The following is a 14,290-nucleotide window of genomic DNA, read 5'->3' as shown; positions in this document are numbered from 1 at the left end:
TTCTATGGTGAATATTAACTTTTAGATTTTCATGTAAATTAGACGATAGTTACTTCATTTACTCCAGCGATTTCAATAGACTGCGTAAGCAGCATATAAGAAAAATATTGTAAACGTTTCGTATCTGAAAAATTGTCCCCGAGGCTTCTTCTGCCTAACAAAGATGGCCGCAGTGTACAATTGAATGTTGTGAAACCACTTTATCTAAAATCCACCATATTGTCAGCAAATCACCCATATTGTCGGCAGATCCTGACAAACATTTAATTTGGATAAAAAGATTATTAGCATCAAGGCGGGACATTCGGGCGACAGCAACCTTTGGTGGGGAATTTTAAGTGACACCTTCCCGCCATAAACGACATTTGACGACTGCAGTCTGGACAGGTAAGTGTATTGGCATTTTGTCAACTATCGGATTTTACGTTCTGCAAAAGTTCTTGAATTTTGTGTTCTATGAATGAGAGTAGACAAGCCCCGATAACAGAAATTGCGTTTTAAAGCGTGACCATCTTTCCCAAAGCACGGGAGAAATTTTAATTTGTTGGCATGCCTTTCAGGAAATACGGTGGATCGGTCGGGAACTTTTGTTTTATTTTTAATCACAATGGGCTGTTATACATCGAAAAGTAAAACGGAAGAGAAGTCATAGGGCCGGAGGGTCTTAAATATGGCAGGCAGATTACTAGAAACATATTATTTTGACCTTGGATGGTGTCTCAGGAACGTTTTTCTTAAATTTCAAGCTCTTTGCAAAAGAGTATTTTGTTTCGAGTGTTACATATGGAAACTAATATTGAATGGCGGATTTCAAAGTTCTGCTTTTCGATTTCAATTGCTCAGTTTTGGATTGGATGTATGGTGGACGAGTGATACATGATTTTGTGTAAATCGTGTGAGATATCTATTATGCCCTTTTGGTTTTCTACAAAGGCAAGGGAACAACTTCAATATCCTGGACATAAGTCTTCCCAAAATCAACCTTCTGCCAGCGGCATTCCAATCCCTGCCCACTTCTCTGTCTGCCCCCTTGTCCGCCCACTCAAACACTCAGGCGAGTCCACTGTTTTTCAATTGGTTTCTTCACCATTTGGCTTCACTCCCTCTTTTTAACCTAAAACTAATTGCGATCAGCCTCGTTTGCTAAGTTCCAGTACTCGTAAATACGAAAAGCGGAAAATTATCGGCAAAGATTTTCATTCAATTTTCCAAATTGAATGTAAATCTATTTGACGAATACCTCGTAGAAAGCGGGATAACAGCAGTAATTTTTTTTATAATATTGCCAATATAATATTTTGTTTCAAACTGTCAAGCAACATACGTCTTCTTATTCTTCGTGTTTCCTTGTGTGTCAGCTCTGCTCATGGATTAACAACTATCACGGACATTGTAACTTTGAAAAAAACTATAATGCTTTAAAATAATTTTTGATTGGCGAATTAATTTGCTGAAAATTTTGAACATGAGCATTTTTGTTTATTCCACGTTACGATATAGGACCTGTCTTGAGTGAAATCATTCCTGCAATGTGACCACCATTATTGACCTTGAGCTAGGCCTTACCTCTCTCAAAATTTAAACATCTGGAGATGATTTTGAATTATCTGAGTAGTCTTTGAATAGGTTGGCCGACAAAGCTAATCTGACGCTATCCGGTCCCATGCTATGGTCAACAATATTATGATCGCAGGTAATCCATAACACAAAACAGTTTTGTATCGTTCGATGCCCTGGGAAGGGCCTTTAACGATCACTAGCAATTTGCCCTACCCATCACAACTAACGCCATCATTATTATCATCATCATCACTACTTTTAATGCCTAAAAATAGCGAAGAATAAAACCAAAACTTTGGGAGAAATCGTAGATTTGTCAATGTATTAAAGACGTTTAGTAGAGGAAGGTTGTAAAAAATGTCAGAAATGTCATTGTCACAGTTTCTATTTAAGCACCATTTCCAATCCCGTCATTCCCCTCCCGAGGTAGCCTCGTCATCCCTCTTCCTGATCGGTTCCCCTCATTGTTTTTAATCGCCTGTCTGTCTGTCTGTCTGTCTGTCTGTCTGTCTGTCTGTTTGTGTATGTATGTATGTATGTATGTATGTATGTATGTATGTATGTATGTATGTATGTATGTATGTATGTATGTATGTATGTATGTATGTATTTGTGTATGTGTGTATGTATGTATGTATGTATGTATGTATGTATGTATGTATGTATGTATGTATGTATGTATGTATGTATGTATGTATGTATGTATGTATGTGTATGTGTGTGTGTATGTATGTATGTATGTATGTATGTATGTATGTATGTATGTATGTATGTATGTATGTATGTATGTATGTATGTATGTAGTGTAGGTAGGTAGGTAGGTAGGTAGGTAGGTAGGTAGGTAGGTAGGTCGGTAGGTAGGTAGGTAGGTAGATAGGTAGGTAGGTAGGTATGTAAAGGCTATATGATGTATGTATGCATGCATGCATGCATGCATGCATGCATGCATGCATGATGTATGTATGTATGTATGTATGTATGTATGTATGTATGTATGTATGTATGTATGTATGTATGTATGTATGTATGTATGTATTATAAACTTAAGGTGAAGTACTACGAATTACTTCAAAATTAGGTTGTGGTGTCATTTTCTTGAAACTTTGCACAAATATTCTTGGAAGTTGTGCAAGTGCAAAAATGAAATAAAAATGGGGGTCACCACGCTCGTTTCCATGGTAACGGACGTTAAATGGCGTTGTTAGAAATAAATAAAAGTTATATAATTCACTTAAACTAAAGAAAGCAATTATAAAACGCTTAGCAAATGAGTTAATTGTAATAAATACCAAGCATTAATATCCATATCTATCGAATTTATAGGTTTTATGATGTTTGTAAAGAAATTTTAACATAAGTATCGATCACAAAATGATGATATCGAAATTATATCACTACATAATATTCGAACTTTCTTCCTGTCGCTTTGAATGGTGTCATTTTGACCAAACTTGGCGAATAAAATCCTGACATAATACCATTTAGTTTACACTTTTAATAAAAGGGTGTCACCACGCTACTGTTTACAATATCTCCAGGTGAATGGGTAATATGCGCCATGTAAATGGGAGAGAAATGTTAATTTTCGCTCATATTGAATAAAAACCAGCTTCCTAGGGGGTCAAAATATGACAAGATTAAAGGTCACATGTATTTCTAAGAGACTGGGTCAAAAAATTAGGTAAAACCGCAATTTCAACAATGGACAGGTGATGTTAAATATATGCACTACAAAATAACCCATTTGCGGCAGGCTGGAGTTAAATCTACGCAGAAACGTTCTAAAGCGTGTGCGCGTCCGAATTCGTCGCCCTTTACCTTAACTATGAAATTCTAAATACGGAAACCGCGTAAAACTAACAACATTGCCGTTCTTAACATTTAGAAACAAAAATTTGTAGTTGCGGTACACTCACTTGACAATTAAGAGTGAACAAATTTAACACTTACTTTGAATAAGATTGTAGCTTTTACTCCTTCCACCATATTTGTAGAATTGAGTTATTCGTCAGTTCAGGAAATATTTGGAAACAAGTAACCAGGAATCTCCCCACAGATTTAGTTTGAAAAGTTGCCTGAACTAATGATTACGACTCAAACACTGTGTCACCACTGATCTCAACTGACCAAACGTTGGAAATCATTTCAACCTGTCAAACAAATAGGTTTCTGTATAATTTTACCTCCTCGTCAAAACGTTATGCTCCGAGGGCCGTGGGCAGGCAGCTGTTACCTATACTCTGCATTTATGGCAAGGAAAGTTATGCTTCTTCAATGTAGTATGTGTGTGTGTGTGCACCTTGAATTTGGAACTTTTGAATTTTGCTCGAACTCTCCTGGCTGAAACATTATGCCATTTACTTTAACGATAATAACAACCAGGCGTCATCGAGCGAATTGGTTTTGCCGACATTTGAAATCCAAAATGGCCGCCAAACATATGTTAACGCAGTGAGGAAATTAAAAGTCGCGGGGACTCGATTTTCACAACAGCGAAATGATGGAAACTTCACTCTCTCCTCCGTGAGTTTTCAAACTGATTCCATCCATGGAGCAGAGCGGGATTGAATTTCCAAAAACTGATGATCCCAATATCTGTCGCCGACTACCTTCTCCGTCAACAAAAATATAACTTCTTTCTTTGACAGTAATCATGGACTTGCTACGAATTTCCGTCTTTAAACTGCTCGTAGGTGTGCTGTTTTTAACAGGTAAGGTTTTCAATTTCTGCCAGAATTTGTCTGTGGTCAAAATTTTCGCTGATCTCATTTCGCCAATATTTGCTTTGAAATAATAACCACATATCGATAACTGCCCTGTGTTAAAAGTATCAATTTTATTTCTAAAATTCTACACATTTTTATGATTTTGAGACTGGAAAAGTCAATCAATCAATCAATCAATCAAGCAATCTATCTATTTATCTATCTATCTATATATCCATCTACCTATCTATCTATCTATCTCTCTATCTATCTATCTATCTATCTATCTATCTATTATTATTAGTAGTAGTATCTATCTATCTATCTATCTATCTATCTATCTATCTATCTATATATACCCGTCTATCTATCTATCGATTTATGTCTGTCTATCTCTCTCAGAGTTTATCTCTATCTTTCTATTTTCTGTCTATCGATATCGATCTATTTATCTATCTGTCTGTCTGTCTGTCTGTCTGTCTGTGTCTCTCACTCTCTGTGTGTGCCTCTCTCTGTTTCTCTCTTGCTAAATATCACGCAGGTATATACTAATAACGTTATTAAGTATGTCTCAATGAGATTATGCAATCTGAGTTCAACTAACGCGATAACTGATCTCAAAAATATTATTTCTTCGGTCATCTGATGGCAACGAATATTAAACTAACAGCTAGCATGCATCGGTTTATTGTTATTGACCTCTACGCAGATTGACATTCAAAATTTGTCCTGGTATTTTTCTTGTTTTCCCGTCGTCTAAAGCAACAATCACCGCAGAGGATATCGATGAAGACTTCCTTCGTGAGTGCGTGGACATCGGAAGGAACGTCGTGGACCGCGCCATCAGGGAAACCCAAAGCGCCCTCTTGGACAGGAAGGCCAGAAGCTCGAGCGACTTGCTGACCTTGTTCAGATTCCCCTCTCCGGAAATAGTCGAGATAGCGAGGGCGCATGAAGTCTTCGGCGCAGCAATGGAGGTGATGCGCGACCACGATGGGGGTGGCATGCGCAGACGCCGCAATGGTAATTTGCCATTTACATCTCAAATCTTACAGAGCCAGCTCGCTTATTTCGCTCAAGCCTTGTCCCGTATTTTGCTCACGTGTTTACACACGTGAGCATATGTCGCAGCGATGTCTGTCTGTCTGTCTGTCTGTGTGTCTGTCTGTCTGTCTGTCTGTCTGTTGGTCCGATATCTCAAAAACGGCTCATCAGATCAGAATCAAATCTGGTACATATATTCAGTTAGCAAATGGCAAGAACTGATTAGTTTTTGGTGGGTGTGGCTTGCATACTTTTTGCTCATTTGCATAATTAATGATTTTAGAAAAAACGGATATACATTAAAAACGACTACACACAATTTGATGAGATTTGCTACAAATGTTGATCACACCAAGATATATCAGCAGTGGGAACCATTAAGGGGTTCCATGAAAGATATTTGCTAATTAACATATTTGATGAACTTTCCTAATTAGGGATATATCCGAATTGACTTGATCAAAATTGACGAAACTTGGTATACTATGATTTAAAATTATTGAAACTTAAGCATTTTAACTCCAGCCAATTCCTAATTTGCATATTTAATGAACTTTGTTAATTAGGTATATATATTTGAATTGACTGGACCAAAGAAGATGAAATTTGCTACATGTATTGAAGCTACTATGATACAACATTTTTGAAAGTCATTAAGCATTTTTACTTCAGCCAATTCCCAATTTGCATATTTAATAAACTTTCCCAATTAGGGATATATTTCTGAATTAACTTGATTGTAGTTGTTGAAACTTGCTATATACATCAAAGATACTGTGATATAACATTATTGAAAGTCAAAAGACATTTTTACTTCAGCCAATTCCTAATTTGCATATTAAATGAATTTTCATAATTAGGGATATTTATCTGAATTGACTTTATCAAAATTGATGAAACTTGCTATGTACATTAAAGACACTATAATACAATATTATTGAAAGTCATTAAGCATTTTCTCTTCAGCCAATTCCTAATTTGCATATTTAATGAACTTTCCTAATTACAGATACATATCTGAATTGACTTGACCAAAGTTGACAAAATTTGCTACATATATTGCAGATACCATGATACAACATTATTGAAAATCATTAAGCATTTTTACTTAAGCCAATTCCTAATTTACATATTTAACGAACTTTGCTTATTAGGGATATATACTGGGATTTACTTGATCAAAGTTGGCAAAACATGCTATGTACATTGATGATTATACCAGGTTAAAACAATATCAAAAGTCATTTCACATTTTCATGTCAGCTAATTTATAATTTGCAAATCTAATGAGCTTTCACAGCTCGGCATATATGGCTTGAAGGACTTGGCCAACGGTAATTGCACTTGCTATATAAAATGGTGATACAGTGACAGCAGTCAAAGAACTTTAATATTTTTATTTCGGCTAATTACATATTTGTATACTTCATGACCTAATCCTTATCGGCAGTGATTATTGTTCATTATGTTGATCATAATACTTTCAATGAAGTTGCAAACATGTGGCAAAGGTTAAAATTCACACATACCTGCAATATATAATGAAACACGTGAGCATTTTCAGTTCATATCTGGTTCCAATTCGGGTTACCACTCAGACAAATTCAGTCTGGAGTTTTGCAGTTTGAAGGCAGCATACACGAAACTTTCTCTGTAGAAAATGAAATAGCTTAGATAATTTTGTGAATTTACTTTGCTGTTATGTCTCACTTTTTTTTAAAAACATTATTCTCTAATTTAATCCAAGCTCTATTCAAGTATGTTGCGATAGCTGTATATCTGAGTTTTTAAAACTATTTTTGTTTGCTGTTTTCCATGAAGCAAAACATGTTCTTATTCTCCATCCGTAAAGCATGTTGAAATACACAGTATTGGTCTCGCCAACAACATTGCGTTGTACAATACTAAAACTTGAACTCTAGACCTGGTCCCGACTGAAATTCAGTAGTGAGCTATGACACTTGATATCACATACAGGCAGGCTGCGTTGAGAGTTGGACATCTATCGTTGCGACTTCATTTGGAGAGGTAGAATAGCTCTGCAGACACAGCAAAACTGTGTGAAGGTGCATCAAAGATTATAGCTTTCTGGAGCTTTAGAAATGAAATATTGCCAAAAAATCTTCACTGACAGAGACAAAATAGAGCAGTGTTAAAGCGCTAGTTTTCAAAAAGCCTGAAACATTGCCAAAAAGTGAAATGTATGTATTTTTTAAAATATGGGAGATTAATTGGAACATTTTTGTTCGAATATGGTTTCCAATTACAGCTGCGTTTAGTTATTATAAGAGATAGGAGTTATACTGAGAAATGATTGCATTGTGACCTGACATTTATCACTGGCTTGCTGAAGAGCTGGCGGCCAGTTTCAATTCTATGACAGCATTGAGTGGGGCCACTGGAGATTTTAAACCTTCTTTCACGAATCTCGCATGATTCGGACGTCACTGAATGAAAGCCCTGGTGTCCAGGGTGGGTTGAGTCACAGTGCAGGGAGCGGCTCGCTCGTCGAACCGCACCACGTGACTAGAAATCGAATGTAGCGACCACATTTTCTCCAGATTAACCAATAATGAGATGCTAAATTTTACCATACTGCCGATGTTCCGCGCACCCCTCGTCCGTGCGCTACCGACAGAAAATCGCACCACAACAAGTGAATACAAATTATGTGTCCAACGTTTTTGATTGTATGCCTTACCATCTGAGCCTTTTCAGTTCAAGATTTCCATCAGCTTATATGGCGACTGACGGCAAAGTGCAATACGATAAGTAAGATGTCATTTAGATGGGCCATGACTGTGATAATCGCCTTTGGCAAAAGGAAGTTCTGGCTTGATGAGCAAATGTGATCTTTTCCCATTCACAGTGGTAGAATACTTCATAAAATCGAGAGGTGGGGGGGGGGGGGGCACTGAGTTGCCGCAACCACTGTGCGCAAACGCAATTGCCATCATTGTGTTGAAGTGAGGCGGTGAGGTAGATTTCAACTTTTGTCCAAGCTTTCTTCAAGGAAACTTCAAACCATTCTCTTTCAATCAGACAAATTACTGCAAATTTTAGTACAACAGGAACAAATTACCTTACTAGTAAACTTACAGATATTTGAAATTCGAAATGACCGCTATCCATATGTTATCTCTCTGAAATCACATTGGCGATTTTGACAGAATTACATGTAACACGGTTAAAATGTTCCTTCCTTCATAAGCTTTAAAGTGAGTTCACATGCGCATATCAACAAAATGCTGCGAAAATTTGAAAGGCTTAAAATTAAAATTCCACCTAAAATTCTACCTAAAAAAAACAAATGGTTTTCGTTTTCTCTTTTTTTTCAGCAAAACACACATCGATGACAAGGAGCGTCGTCGAGAGCATGATGGCGATGTCGAATTGCACAGAATTTAACAAAGATGTCTCCTGTGACGACGTGTGCTTTCATGCCAAGTACCGCACAGCCGACGGTACGTGTAACAACATCGCGAAGCCAACCCAGGGCGCTGCCTTGACCCCGTTCGCCCGCCTCCTGTTCCCTCGTTACGAGGACATCATCAACGAGCCAGTCGGGTGGAATCGTGGGCCAAACCAGTGCTCATCTCTGCCCAGTCCCCGCAAAGTATCTATAGTTGTCGGCTCCACTGACACAGTGAGCGACGACCTTGAACTGAGCAACTTTGTCATGCTTTTTGGTCAGTTCCTCGATCACGACCTGGACCTGACCCCCCAGAGCCCAAGTTCAGTGTCCTTCACGGCCGGCGTCAAGTGCAGTGACACATGTGACAACACGGCCCCTTGTTTCCCGATCCAAGTGCCTGAAGGCGACCCCCGTATAATGAGCGTGGAGTGTCTGGAATTCATAAGGTCCAGTGCGGTGTGCGGGACTGGTATTGCAACCAGTTCTGGCAAATGCATACCTAGGGAGCAAATCAATGCACTTACGTCATACATAGATGGATCACAGATTTATGGCAGTTCCAAATCACTGGCAGATGACCTGAGAGCATTCGATGGGAAAGGAAGCCTCCGAGTTAATGATGAAATAACTGAGGTACCAACTGGTCGCCCTCTCTTGCCGTATGACCCTGATTCGCCAATGGAGTGCCTTAGCAACAACAGTTCTCAACCAATCCCGTGTTTTCTCGCTGGTGATGTAAGATCCAATGAGCAAATCGGTCTCACTTGCATGCACACACTCTTCCTCAGAGAACACAATCGTATCAGTGGCATGTTGTCACTGATCAATCCACACTGGGACGACGAAACCCTGTACCAGGAAGCCCGAAAAATCATGGGTGCACAACTGCAACACATTGTTTATGACCACTACTTACCCAAAGTTTTGGGCCCTGAGGGTATGGATCAATTGGGTACTTACCAGGAATATAATCCATCTGCCGATGCTTCCATTGCTAATGTCTTTGCAACAGCTACGTTCAGGTTCGGGCATGGCACTGTCAGGCCAATTATTCCTCGACTTGATGAAAACTTGAACCCAATCCCAGAGGGAAATCTCCAACTACACCTTGCCTTCTTTCAACCTTGGAGGATTGTGGAACAAGGCGGCATCGACCCTATCCTCAGAGGTTTCTCTGCAAAAGGTGCCAAGGAACTTCTGCCCGATGAGATCATGACTGAAGAGTTGACGGAGCACCTTTTTGAGTTGGCGGAAGCCGTCGCGCTTGACCTGATGGCCCTGAACATCCAGCGTGGACGGGACCACGGCCTCCCCTCGTATAGCAGCTGGCGCAAGAAATGTGGCCTTCATCCGGGGAACACTTTCGATGATCTAAAGCACGAGATATCAAACCAGGGCGTTCTCGATAAGCTAGAGGAATTGTACGGCAGTCCCAGAAATATCGATCTGTTCATCGGTGCAATGGCGGAAGACTCCTTGCCAGGAAGTATACTTGGTCCGACGTTCAGGTGTTTGTTGATAACCCAGTTCCGGAACACCCGAGCGGGAGACAGGTAATTTTTTTCCTCACATTCAGCAACTTTGACACAAACCTTGTTATCCAAACCACAGCTGCTGTTGGTTACTGAAGGAACACAGCGGACGGTCCTTCTGGCATAGAAAGAGGCTGGTCAGCGGGCTGTCCGCAGTGTACCTAAAACACAAGCGACAGTAATCCAAACGTGTAAATAACTTCCGCAAACAATCAAACAAAACAAAAACGAGCCAAGGGGCAAGCAGGAAGACAAAACTTCGTTTTCTCAGAAAGCTGGGAAGTTCCTCCGATCAGATATTTTTTAGTCATTGTTGCCGTTGCCTGGCTTTCAAAATTCGGTAATGTCAAACAGGAACGTCTCATTTTTATGGTAGAATGTCAACACAATCAAAACCAAAGTTCAAACATTCAAGAAGAAGAAAGTACGTTTTATCAAAGCGGTCTATATTAGACTACCTATGCGTGAACAAGTTATCATCGGTGCCTACGTCACAAGTGGTGGGCCGACCTGTAGCGATTTGGAAGCTGTTATTCAATTGGTCGGCAAAACTTACCATTATTATTTAATGATACAAAAAACTCCCCAAGTTGCTGTGAATATTGACAATCGACCAATCAGATATAACCTTGCGAACACGCTGCAAGTCAGCCGCAAGTGGTCGATGCGTGATGTTCGTTTTGGACCCTCTAAGTCAATGATGAAACTAACGGTAACCAGGTTACGGTTTTAAATCTCTAATTTCTGGAAAAAATCAACTCATTGAGTTTTCTTTCTCGCTAGATTTTGGCATGAAAAGGATGGCGTATTCACGGCCGCTCAGCTCGCCGAGATAAGGAAACAGTCTATTGCTCGTGTTATCTGTGACAACACCGACATCGATCAAGTTCAGGCAGATGTGTTCTTGAACCCAACCACTGAGAGACCCCTCCTCGGCTGCAGCCAAATTGACGGGATGGACTTGACAGCATGGACAGATACCAATCAAAGTAAAACGATATCACTCTTTTTATTTGACCGAAAGGCGTGCATGACCCGTAGCAGTAACTTCTGGTGATGTGTTTCACTATTATTGTGTTTTAATGTCAACAACACGATTGGAACTAATTTTGGATAATTTGATGGTGAACTAATGTCGGTTTTATCTTCAAATGTTAACTCATCTGCTTTTCTCTTTAAGCAATGCACATGTTTTTATGAGTAATATGTAATATTGCAACATTCCGCTGTAGGGCACTCACCACTTTTGAGAAATCTGAAGAATATAAAGATCCAATTCTCCCAAATTGGTTTCAATCGTGTTAGTTTCTTGTTCTCCTCCCAAAAGCATGATGGAACACACGTTATTCAGCTTAGCAACTCGGCCTGTACATGACTGTGTCAACTGAGTTGTTATTGCTGTCCGGGCTACGATTTAAATGTAGACAATAACAGTGCATTTTACGCTTACAGACGCTATGTTGCCAAGCTAAATACTAGTTTGTGTTTCACATGGGTTTTGGGAGTAGAACAAGAACTTGCTGTTGACTTACAAAATAAAAGTAGTGAAAAATCATCAAAAGTTAGGCCTACAGCTGCCGACCCTTTAAGGAGGAATGTGCCTCAGGGACAGATATTCGGACTCTCAAACTTTTACAATTATGTTCTGATATACCTCTTGTGGGGGCTCATTTTAAAGCCCTTGTTGTAAGAAAACTTTTTACAGTCTTAGTTTTTCCAAAATCGAAAATTTTATTTTTCTCCATTGAGATAACACAGGGATGGCGGCCATTTTGAATTTTAAATATCGGTAGATCTTGGGTCATTTGTTTCTCTAGTACTGACCCCCGATTTTTATTCTTGATTTTGAAAGAGAATGGTTGAAAGATTCCTCAAGGAAAGTTTGAGCAAAAGTTTAAGTCGTTCACTTTCGAGGCGCATACTACCTTAAAGTAGAGCAGACTTGTTCGAAAAGTCTTTTAGAGTTTCCTGTTACAGTGATGAGTAGTTTAGATGAAATAAGATATCTCAAAAAACTTTATTCAGAGGGGAAAATAATATTTGTTTGTCTTTTCTCAATCATTTTAAAACGTAAAAGTTATACAAAACGATACCAAGATTTACGTTATTAACGATGACATTTTTTTCATGTTGTTGAAACTTCACAGTTAACTCGCCTCCAAATATTACATGCCCCACTGCCGTCTTGGTAGAGACAGGAAACCCTTGCATCAGACCCGATATTTCGTGGGATGACCCAGTTGCCACCGACAGCTCCGGCAATGCTCTGGAGGTACTGTGTTCTCATACACCCGATTCGATGTTTCCAGTGGGGACGACAACAGTGACTTGCTCCGCCACGGACTCGTCCGGTGCTTGCTCGACGTGTACGTTCACTGTCACGTACACTGTGGAGTAGTTTGACATACGATGGTGCCATTGCTGTCCGGACGATAGGTGAGTTGTGGGACAGATTTGAAGATCACCGGGGAGTGAGATATGCTCGAAATTTTATTGCAGTTTGGTTCATTGTATCAGAAATGGTTCCCTGAAACGAGGCAGAATATAGTATTAATCGGAATATAGTTGTGGCACAGCTTTCACATTTCTAATAAAGGCATATAATTGTTATAAATTGCATTCCTTTCCGGACATAAATTCAACTGTTAAGGGCCAGTAGCTGTAACTTTTGATAATAATTTTTCAAAATTCTTGTCTTTTAATGTCAACTAAAGTTCCTTTTTTAACTCCCCAAAGCACGTTGAGATACACAGTATTCAGCTTGTGAACTCAGCCTGTAGGGTATGTGTCAACCGCATTGCTGTTGTTGACAAATGCATTCTGGTCCCGAATGGCAATGCATTTGTAAAATGTATACAATAACAGTCCATTTTATATGTATTGACGCTGTGCTGACAGCGTGGGCGTTCCAACATGCTTTTAGGAGTAGAACAGGAACATGGAATTGACCTGCAAGATAAAGACAGTGAAAATATCAAAAGTAAGAATTTATATAGAGGCAGGACTTGTTGCTCTTCATAAGGTCCTATCCAATAAGTTTGATATCATTTTTTCAGAGTAGTCACAATATTCTTGGAATTACTCCATCGATATCGGCAGATTGACAAATGCATGTCTGTAATAAAAATACCTAAAACGTCGAGATATTTATCATCCATTGTAATGCTTATTCTCTTTGCCTGTTTGTTTTCAGTTGCAGAACTTCCACTGACGGCGCATGCGCAACGAAAGATAACACGGTCGACGGTTAGATATGTACATCCACGGTTAGATGGGGATGTACGTGTTGAGTCTTATTCTAAACTTGCAATGTAGTGATTCTAAATATTGCAATGTCGATCGATTAAACAGCACAACTTAGATTAAGGCAATGTGTCGTATATTGTGTTGCGTACATTTCACACACAACTCCAGCGCAGAAGCCCCCGGGCCGACATCAACAACAAGTTAATACGCCCCCAAAGTTTCCCGTCAATTGGATATGGACAGCCTTGAACAAAAATGTGTAACCAGCAAAATGAGGAATATTAATTAATTAATTAATTAATTAATTAATTAATTAATTAATTAATTAATCAATTAATTGGAACTCTATCAATCACTCTTGAACTCTATTGCCCCGTTCATTGACATACGCACTGGTCTGACGTTCGTCGTCGTCTTATGCCGTACAATGTCCATTTCAGCCTAGCAAGCTGTTCTTATTAACAACAATGAGACGAAGAGGAATCCTACAGTATGTACCAGAGACTTTCGATCTTTGAAGTAATTTACATAGAAATGAATATTCAGGTTTCGGTCTCTTTCATTCGCACAAAATTAATACTTTTTTCGTGCGCAGATTACAACACAAATAAACACCCGTTGTGCAGATCGTATTGTCGATAAATTGTTTTTTAAAATATGGACGCTTCTCTCATGCTCTGCACGTCAGCATTTCCGTTAGCATTTCACGGAATTTCAATTACGAGGAATTACAATTTAATGTTGCCACGCAAAATATTCTCTTGTTTATCGGAGGGGGCTTAATTTTT

The 14,290-nt window shown here is 39.1% G+C and overlaps 1 protein-coding gene across 1 annotated transcript; it reads left to right on the top strand.

The window, feature by feature from the left end:
• Positions 1-283: 283 nt before the first annotated feature.
• LOC139133412 (peroxidasin-like) lies at positions 284-13,622 on the top strand. Its single transcript, XM_070699983.1, has 7 exons — positions 284-387; positions 4,209-4,271; positions 5,028-5,288; positions 8,648-10,277; positions 11,040-11,245; positions 12,404-12,692; positions 13,450-13,622. Exons 2-6 carry the CDS (start codon positions 4,214-4,216, stop codon positions 12,652-12,654), a joined length of 2,406 nt encoding a protein of 801 aa, XP_070556084.1. The 5' UTR covers positions 284-387; positions 4,209-4,213; the 3' UTR covers positions 12,655-12,692; positions 13,450-13,622.
• Positions 13,623-14,290: the final 668 nt, after the last annotated feature.

Source organism: Ptychodera flava, chromosome 5, assembly GCF_041260155.1.
Source record: "Ptychodera flava strain L36383 chromosome 5, AS_Pfla_20210202, whole genome shotgun sequence".
NCBI lineage: Eukaryota > Metazoa > Hemichordata > Enteropneusta > Ptychoderidae > Ptychodera > Ptychodera flava.
This window is presented reverse-complemented; position numbering and strand designations above follow the sequence as displayed.

Bases quoted from the DNA above. Each gene is read 5' to 3' on its own strand.
- LOC139133412 (XM_070699983.1), top strand. From the start codon at position 4,214: ATGGACTTGCTACGAATTTCCGTCTTTAAACTGCTCGTAGGTGTGCTG. The intron at 10,278-11,039 runs GTAATTTTTTTC...CTTTCTCGCTAG, and splicing joins AACACCCGAGCGGGAGACAG to ATTTTGGCATGAAAAGGATG. The intron at 11,246-12,403 runs GTAAAACGATAT...GAAACTTCACAG, and splicing joins ATGGACAGATACCAATCAAA to TTAACTCGCCTCCAAATATT.